This window comes from Poromitra crassiceps (genome assembly GCF_964638095.1).
Source record: "Poromitra crassiceps genome assembly, chromosome: 30".
NCBI classification, from domain to species: domain Eukaryota; kingdom Metazoa; phylum Chordata; class Actinopteri; order Beryciformes; family Melamphaidae; genus Poromitra; species Poromitra crassiceps.
The window spans coordinates 3,188,193-3,197,996 of NC_139652.1; the positions used below are offsets into that span (position 1 = coordinate 3,188,193).

Sequence of the window (9,804 nt, forward strand, 5' to 3'; positions counted from 1 at the left end):
GCAGGAAATGACGTGCATTGCGTCACCTTCTTCTTCTTCTTTGTTTTTTGGCGGATTGCAATACCAACTTTTAAGGTGCATACCGCCACCTACTGTACCGGAGTATGTAGAACAGGATCAAAGTTAATTCGTCTAGGAAAGAAATTAAATAAAAAATAAAAAACTACTATATTCTGTGTAATTCATCCCAGCAAGCAAAATGACATCATGATGACATTGTGATGACGTCTTTCAGTGACGTCCAGGACTAGGCCAAATCACAGCCGGTATGGAGGCTGATTTAGAGGTAGCCTATTTTCCAAGTCGCTGACGTTGAAATATGATGTTAGGACGAATGGGCATATTCAATTATTCTGGCATTATTCGGGTCGTCTGGTGCTCTCCTCTCATGAAGACCCCGGGTCGTCTGGTAGGTGTGGGACGAGAGATGCTGAGAATGTTTAATAAGAAGAGAATCTTACCCGTTCCTGGCCTACCTTGATGAGGTTTAGGGGTGACAGGTGACTCACCTGGCTGGTTGCTCTTGCGTGGGATCCTTTGCACAATATCTCTTATAAGTACATAAGCACCTTGTTGTAATATTGAATGTTGATGTTTCTGTTGTTTTTTCCTCTGTCCGAGCCTGTTTGTGTGTTTTGTTTGTGTACTGGTCTGAAAAAAATTAAATAAAATATTGAGAGAAAAAAATAATCTTCATGGGATGCTCAGCAGCAACACAAATAAAAACACAAAACAAAAGGAAAATAAAAATAGATTTTTATTGAACCATACAGCCAGTTTTCTTCCATTACACTGGAAACTAATGAATAATCCACATTACATCCTCAATAGACAGTTTGAGACATGGAGGACAAGAGAGTACAAACAGACCTGCCCGGCTTAAAGGGGCATTCCACGTAACTTTTTGTACGTGGTTTTCATTAGAACAATGTCACCTGTACAGTATGTGTGGCTGTGTACAGTCAGACTACATGAAACACATTGCTGTGTGACTGACTGATGGGCGGGGCTAAGGGCTCCGCACAGCAACCCATAGGGCTTTTGCCCAGGAGCGGATTCGATCCCACGCTCTCCCGCTTGCAAAGCACATGTGCTAACCGCAACACCAAGAGAGCTACTGTAGCTCCCTTGGTGGAGCTGGTTAAAGGGCCGTTATACTGCTGAGTGAGTTTAACCAACGACTCTTATAGATCAGTCATTCTATGGAAGAAAAAAAAACATCCAACCCCGAACAAATTGATACAAAAGGTTTTTCCAATGGATTCTGGTACTGTTGGCATGTTAAATAACATACTAAAAATCCAGGAAAATCTAAGTTCCGGAAAGGGGTCATTTTCAAGATGGCCGCTGAGAGAAGTGAGGTCATGGATTTTGTGTGGTCATTTCCAGTGTTGGGGGTAACTCATTACAAAAGCAGTAACTTAGTAATATAACTTATTACTTATAGGAAGGATTTCAGTAATATTATACCAGTTACTTTGTCAGGTAACTCAAGTTACAAATTGAGTTAAAGAAAATGTTTATCAAGGCACATATTTAAATAAAGATACAATCATTTCCTAATCAAATTGTCTGTTTTTATGCAAATAACCACTACAGATGACAATAACAAAGGAAAAGAATAACCTTTAGAATTTTGGATTGTTTACACTGACTTCAAGGCGGTTGACATTATTTTTCGGGATGGTTCTGGGGCGGCGATGTCATTCTGCTGCTGCTGTCGTTTTGGTGAAAGTAATGCAAAAGTAGTGTAATAAGTAACAAGTTACTCTACACAGACAGTAATATTGTAAAGTAACTTATTACTTTCAAATGAGAGTGAACTAGTAATATGTAGTATATTACATTTTGAAAGTAACTTGCCCAACACTGGTCATTTCATTCTGAGACCGGGCTGGTATACACTGCAAATGGGTCATTCAACATGACATTACTGTAATGTGTGTGTGTGTGTGTGTGTGTGTGTGTGTGTGTGTGCGTGTGTGTGTGTGTGTGTGTGTGTTCATCACTCCTGCTCCTCCTCCTCTGTGTAGATTGGTCCTCTGTTGGGGGGCAGGGCTGCTCTGATTGGCTGCCAGCGGCTGGGTGGCCAGATGATGTGGGAAGCTCTGCCGTGAAGCAGTCCCACTGACACCTGGGAAAACACGAGTGACATCATCAGAGACGTGGAGGCGTGGAGACGTGGAGGCGTGGACTTCACAGACGCCTCCAAGTCCATTCATTTGTGATCATGGACACATCAGAGAACATTAACCCATTTATACCATGCTCACTTGCCAACGAAAATAAAGACATTCGAGCATTCATTTATATTTTCACGTGTTTTGCAATCAAAATCTAAAGTTTTTCATAAGCTAACTCAGTTCCCTTGGCAACACCTGAGGGTTTGACTAATACCTGGAACAAGCATTACCATCCCATCAGGTTCCTATGCAATGGAAACATTCACTGCTCCAGTCCAGTAAATAGGACCAACCACAGACTGAGGTAACGAGCTGAACAGCGAGTGGGAGGGATGAGAGCTGATCGCTCAGATGATGTGATAGTAGAACTCATTGGGGAAAGTGAAAAGGCAGCGCTTGCCCCTCCCTCATTACCACCACTGAGGTGCCCTTGAGCAAGGCCCTTAACCCCAACCGCTCCAGTGGAGCTGCTCAGTGGCCAGCAGATCAGACTGTGGTTGTACTGGTCAGCTTCCAGGTATGAATGTGTGTGTGAATGTGAACAGGTCACTCCTGAAAAAGAGAGCATTGCTCTCAGTGAGACTCCCCCTGTATAAATAAAGGTACAAAAAAAAAGATAATAATCAGAGGAGCAGTGTACTTCCTGCAGTTTGTGGCCATCCTGTGGTTTGAACTACTACTGGAACTACTTAGTAGGTGTACATCATCAGAAAATAATGGACACCCTGCAGCCAATCAGAATCAAGTATTCGCCCAGACCATGGTCTAATCATCATTAATTCACAGTTTGCTGTGTGGATATGCTCATGTAATTCTGTCATTATTAATTTACAGTTGTCTGAGGCGATGTTCTGTCCTGTCTGAGAGCGTGTCATCTTCTACAATAGATGATCTTTGAGAGGCTCTGTGTGTGTTTTTGTATTGAATGACGTGTTTTGTTAGTGCAGACTGGTGGTGGTGGGGGGGGGGGGGGTTTGGTACGCACCGGGCCGAAGCTGTTGCTGTCCAGGCTGTGGCCGTGATGGTCGCCCTCGATCCAGAGGTGACCGTCTGGAACTCGAACAAACTGGTTCTTATAGCCCAGCGTCCTGTACAGAGAGAGGAGACAGCTTCTGCTTTCATTCTGTTTTTTTTATCCACAGAGGTCAGAGCTGAAAGTTTCCAAGACACTATTTTTCTGAATATGACAATATTCAGAATTTGATATGGGTCATGTAAACGGCATATGGAGCTCAACAGTGACCACCCACTTTTTCGCAGCTCCGGTTCCAGGAAGTGAACTTCCCATTCATTACTCCATTGAGTTTTCCAAGCCAACCAGCTACGAGATAAATCGTGGCCCTAAAACATTTGATTTTATGGGCAATTTACTTCTGTGTCACATGACTTTATTAGTCTGTCTGATCAGTAGTGACCAGTCTGTTACGGACGGGACATACACCAGCTGAGATGCTAATGACCCACAGACACCGCCAATTGTCTCTGTAGGAACGTCTGACCAAGCCGGAAGTACCGCTGCCAGGAACAGTTTAAAATTTTTATTTGAACTTTCAAATCATTAAAACCATGTTACCGTGCAAACACTGTCCATCGTCAACCATAGTTAGCAACAGTCTCCCAGACGCAGGCGTGCAGGTTTGGTGACATGATTTCAGTGAGTGTATCAGTACTTTTTGGACATTTTCATCCATTTTTACATATTGTTAAAATATCCTTATCGCGGTATTGTTAAGATTGTTAAATAACCGTGATAAGTTTGGTCTAGGGATGCACACAATTAATCGAAGATCGATTACTCGCTCGTTAAGGATTTACTCGAGCATGTGAAAATGGACTTGATCAAAACAACAACAAAAAGCAACGTGCGTTCTGTCAGTAGAACGGTGTCAACTCGGCATCAGTGTTTAAGAGCTGCGACGCACTGCGAGCAGAAAAAATAAACAATCCGCGGTAAGTGAGCCCCTGTTGGACCTAGGCAGCGGCAGCGGCCGCGGCGCGGATTCTGGGCAAATGTTAAAAGTTATGCCTCTCCGTTTTTATGTTTCATAGTGTAGGCTATGCTGCTATGCAATGCTGTGAGAAATATACAATATGTTGCTGCTGTATAAACACAGGTTTTATTGAGGAAAAAACACATTTGGTATTGTTTGGAAAATTTTGTATTTTAATTACAATTAATAGATTGATTGATCGTTAACGTTACCAATGATCGATTCTGGAATTTGTGGAAAATGTGCATCCCTAGTTTGGTCACTATAATGGTGATATGAAATGTTCATAGCGTTTCCTCTCTAGCAGTGACTAGTGTCTGTCTGTGGGGGTCCTACCTGATGAAGTCTCCCTCCAGGCCGATGACCCTCTTGATGATCTTCTGCTGGGGGTTCCTGGGTGACCTGAGGAGAGGAACACATGAGTGAACAGCTGAGCGCTGCAGCCTCAGAGTCACTCCTCAGCTACCTGCTGCTAGCTTGTTCTTTCTCTTTTTTAACCACACTTTATTGCCCTATTTGTAAGGCTTATAGATTTGTTGTCATTGTCTGGTTACAACAAAGCTATTGGGGCTGTTGTACTACAGAATATACTTTGCTTGCAAAATAAATATTGATTATTTTGATCAATTACACCTGGAGTCTCAGGACAAGTTTGGTTGGTAGGATTGCCTGAACACACTGCATGTGTAAATATGTCAGCCAAGCGCCTCAAGGCACGTTCACACCATACGCCCAAGCAATGCTCAAGCTACGCTGAACCCACAAGTTTCATTTCCTTGTTAACAGGCGAAGCCGTTCACACCAGCCACGCTCAAACCCCGCTGAAGTGATCGTTCAGGATTCAGTCCTATTTTCCAAGCGTGAAGCTGCCAGCCAGGCATGAAGTCAATGGAAGTTGTGGGAGGGGTCAATGCACGCCGAGCGAGGCGCTGAGGAAAAGAGAGTGCTTGTGTCACCGGTTAAGCGTGAGCTCAGCTTCAGTATGAGCTCTGCTTATGTTAAGTGCCAGGTGTGAGCAAAGGGTCAGACCCCCCCATGGCTTTCAGCTCTGTATGCTGAGAGCGTGGCCTGGCCTTTCCTCTCCGGCTGTCTGATGCTGCACTGCTGCATCACCACCCACCACAAAGTAGGAGCTAAATGTGAGCGCCGCCGTCAGATTAGCTTAATGAGCGCTCAGCCTCTGTGCTCGGCTAGCAGAGTCTGAATACGCAGCACCACATGCCTCTGTGCTCTGTTAGCAGAGTCTGAACATGCAGCACCACATGTCTCTGTGCTCTGCTAGCAGAGTCTGAACACGCAGCACCACATGCCCCCCGTGCTCTGTTAGCAGAGTCTGAACACGCAGCACCACATGCCTCTGTGCTCTGCTAGCAGAGTCTGAACATGCAGCACCACATGCCTCTGTGCTCTGTTAGCAGAGTCTGAACATGCAGCACCACATGTCTCTGTGCTCTGTTAGCAGAGTCTGAACATGCAGCATCACATGCCTCTGTGCTCTGCTAGCAGAGTCTGAACATGCAGCACCACATGCCTCTGTGCTCTGTTAGCAGAGTCTGAACATGCAGCACCACATGCCTCTGTGCTCTGTTAGCAGAGTCTGAACATGCAGCACCACATGCCTCTGTGCTCTGTTAGCAGAGTCTGAACACGCAGCACCACATGCCTCTGTGCTCTGCTAGCAGAGTCTGAACATGCAGCACCACATGTCTCTGTGCTCTGCTAGCAGAGTCTGAACATGCAGCACCACATGTCTCTGTGCTCTGCTAGCAGAGTCTGAACACGCAGCACCACATGCCTCTGTGCTCTGTTAGCAGAGTCTGAACACGCAGCACCACATGCCTCTGTGCTCTGTTAGCAGAGTCTGAACACGCAGCACCACATGTCTCTGTGCTCTGCTAGCAGAGTCTGAACATGCAGCACCACATGTCTCTGTGCTCTGCTAGCAGAGTCTGAACACGCAGCACCACATGCCTCTGTGCTCTGTTAGCAGAGTCTGAACACGCAGCACCACATGCCTCTGTGCTCTGCTAGCAGAGTCTGAACACGCAGCACCACATGCCTCTGTGCTCTGCTAGCAGAGTCTGAACATGCAGCACCACATGCCTCTGTGCTCTGCTAGCAGAGTCTGAACATGCAGCACCACATGCCTCTGTGCTCTGCTAGCAGAGTCTGAACACGCAGCACCACATGACCGGACCAGATCGGGAGGGAGCGGCAGAGACAATGTTGTTGTTTGTTTGTTTTCTTGTTTGTTGTTGTGTAAAGTGCAGGTACTCACAGGACAGAGACAATGATGTTGTTGTGTAAAGTGCAGGTACTCACAGGACAGAGACAATGTTGTTGTTGTGTAAAGTGCAGGTACTCACAGGACAGAGACAATGTTGTTGTTGTGTAAAGTGCAGGTACTCACAGGACAGAGACAATGTTGTTGTTGTGTAAAGTGCAGGTACTCACAGGACAGAGACAATGTTGTTGTTGTGTAAAGTGCAGGTACTCACAGGACAGAGACAATGATGTTGTTGTGTAAAGTGCAGGTACTCACAGGACAGAGACAATGTTGTTGTTGTGTAAAGTGCAGGTACTCACAGGACAGAGACAATGTTGTTGTTGTGTAAAGTGCAGGTACTCACAGGACAGAGACAATGATGTTGTTGTGTAAAGTGCAGGTACTCACAGGACAGAGACAATGTTGTTGTTGTGTAAAGTGCAGGTACTCACAGGACAGAGACAATGTTGTTGTTGTGTAAAGTGCAGGTACTCACAGGACAGAGACAATGATGTTGTTGTGTAAAGTGCAGGTACTCACAGGACAGAGACAATGATGTTGTTGTGTAAAGTGCAGGTACTCACAGGACAGAGACAATGATGTTGTTGTGTAAAGTGCAGGTACTCACAGGACAGAGACAATGTTGTTGTTGTGTAAAGTGCAGGTACTCACAGGACAGAGACAATGTTGTTGTTGTGTAAAGTGCAGGTACTCACAGGACAGAGACAATGTTGTTGTTGTGTAAAGTGCAGGTACTCACAGGACAGAGACAATGATGTTGTTGTGTAAAGTGCAGGTACTCACAGGACAGAGACAATGATGTTGTTGTGTAAAGTGCAGGTACTCACAGGACAGAGACAATGATGTTGTTGTGTAAAGTGCAGGTACTCACAGGACAGAGACAATGTTGTTGTTGTGTAAAGTGCAGGTACTCACAGGACAGAGACAATGTTGTTGTTGTGTAAAGTGCAGGTACTCACAGGACAGAGACAATGATGTTGTTGTGTAAAGTGCAGGTACTCACAGGACAGAGACAATGTTGTTGTTGTGTAAAGTGCAGGTACTCACAGGACAGAGACAATGTTGTTGTTGTGTAAAGTGCAGGTACCCACAGGACAGAGACAATGTTGTTGTTGTGTAAAGTGCAGGTACTCACAGGACAGAGACAATGTTGTTGTTGTGTAAAGTGCAGGTACTCACAGGACAGAGACAATGTTGTTGTTGTGTAAAGTGCAGGTACTCACAGGACAGAGACAATGTTGTTGTTGTGTAAAGTGCAGGTACTCACAGGACAGAGACAATGATGTTGTTGTGTAAAGTGCAGGTACTCACAGGACAGAGACAATGTCTCCTCTCTGGACCTGGAAGTTCCTCACGCTCCAGCGGCTCAGGAGAACCACGTCACACTCTGACACACCGTCTGGGTTCAGAGAGGGCTGCACACACGCACACATACATTAGAACCGGAGAACATTTTCCTCAACTTCTGATTGGCTGCTGTAATGTTGCTGACAGGAAGTGAAGTCTCTCTGGTTTGAAGCATGAGGTGAGAGCAGACAGCTCTATTTTAAAATGTTCAGTAAGTGATGTATTATGAGTAATTATATTATACTATGAGTATTGCAATATATTGCAATATGTATTGCATAGCAATGTATCGTCATACAATCGTATCGTGAGGTCCTTGCGAATAACCAGCCCTAATGGTGATTGGTGGATGCTGTGAAGCCGCATGGTGATTGGTGGATGCTGTGAAGCCGCATGGTGATTGGTGGATGATGTGAAGCCGCATGGTGATTGGTGGATCAGATGCTGTGAAGCTGCATGGTGATTGGTGGATGCTGTGAAGCTGCATGGTGATTGGTGGATGCTGTGAAGCTGCATGGTGATTGGTGGATGCTGTGAAGCCGCATGGTGATTGGTGGATGCTGTGAAGCTGCATGGTGATTGGTGGATGCTGTGAAGCTGCATGGTGATTGGTGGATGGTGTGAAGCTGCATGGTGATTGGTGGTCTCACCTGCATGGAGGCTCCCTCAACGCGGGCCACGTAGGCGAGTTGGTCGAGCGCGGTGACGGTGACAGGCACTGCCACAAAGAAACCGCTAACAAATGCCCGCAGGTAGCGCCGACCGGCCGCATGCTGAAACATCACCTGCACCAGAGAGACAAGACCCCAGCCAATCACACAGAGACACTGATCAAGATCAACCAATCAAACTACATCACACAGAGACACTGATCAAGACCAACCAATCAAACTGCATCACATAGAGACTGATCAAGACCGACCCATCCAACCAATCAATCACACACACACAGAGACTCTGATCAACACCAGCCAATCAAACTGCATCACACAGAAACTCTGATCAAGACCTACCAATCAAACAGCTTTTATTTGTGATCAGCTCAGCTGCTGGTTCTCATTTTGGCCAAAGACAGATTTAACAGTTATGACAACACTCTTAGGTCTGACAATCTCTTACAAACAGTTAAGGCGGGGCAATATATGGATATTATACAAGGGGTGGGGCAAAAAAAATTGATACAGCTGACAGTAGTATCGTGATATTTTGTGTGGTAATATCATCGCGCAATAATGCCAAGTATCGTGATATTTTATTAGCTACTTTATTCTCCTCAACTCCTACACATAGGTACCCATGTACTGTCAATGGTACCCATGCACTGTCAGTCTGCTGCTGCATCTGGTGTCAGGTGGCTAGGCTAATGGTTAGCATGTGGCTAGCCTGCCCTGCTGTGTGCTAACCCTGCTAGTCCCGGGCCAGCAGCTCGTGGTGGAGGCAGCGCTCCAGACAGCAGCGGCAGGCTGTCCTTACAAACCATGGTTTCCTACAGAAACTCAAGCTAAAGCTACACATCAAACAGAAGCTAATTCACCTACCAGTAACCTGACTTCCGGGTTCCTTCTTCTTGTGTTTAACGGCAGCTTGCATCCATCCACAACGTTTCACTGCTGCCATCTTCTGGAGTTGATTTGCCTCCTACAATGTCCAGTCTGTCAGATTCTCATCCTTGCGCGGCAGGCTAATTAAACAAACTGGTGCGGAGTTTTCACAATCGGTGGTTTTGACATAATCTGATTTGTGACTGGATCATGTAATATGCAGGAAACAGTCGAACATATTGATTGTCCTTATTACCACAACAGGAAAGACAGATCCTCAAAAGCAGGAGAATGATCGCATTGCATCAAGCTGGTGCTAAAATAATTGTTACAATAAACTCAGGGAATGTGGGGTATAGGGCTATATTTTCATTTTTAGAGGAGAGAGACTGTAGAAGAATATAGCCTAGCATCTTAGAAGTCCATTCCGATCAATGATTCCGATCCACACTCAA

General features: G+C 45.4%; 1 protein-coding gene across 2 annotated transcripts; it reads right to left on the minus strand.

Moving 5' to 3' along the window:
* Positions 1–741: 741 nt before the first annotated feature.
* immp2l (inner mitochondrial membrane peptidase subunit 2) lies at positions 742–9,358 on the minus strand. Of its 2 annotated transcripts, none has more exons than XM_083663045.1 (6): positions 9,347–9,358; positions 8,459–8,593; positions 7,773–7,876; positions 4,511–4,576; positions 3,169–3,271; positions 742–2,134 (listed from the first exon to the last, which is right to left on the minus strand). In XM_083663045.1, exons 2-6 carry the CDS (start codon positions 8,588–8,590, stop codon positions 2,006–2,008), a joined length of 534 nt encoding a protein of 177 aa, XP_083519171.1. In that variant the 5' UTR covers positions 8,591–8,593; positions 9,347–9,358; the 3' UTR covers positions 742–2,005. The 2 variants fall into 2 exon arrangements, with proteins under 2 accessions (XP_083519171.1, XP_083519172.1); XM_083663046.1 differs by lacking the exon at positions 9,347–9,358 and adding an exon at positions 8,822–8,884.
* Between the last annotated feature and the right edge of the window lie 446 nt (positions 9,359–9,804).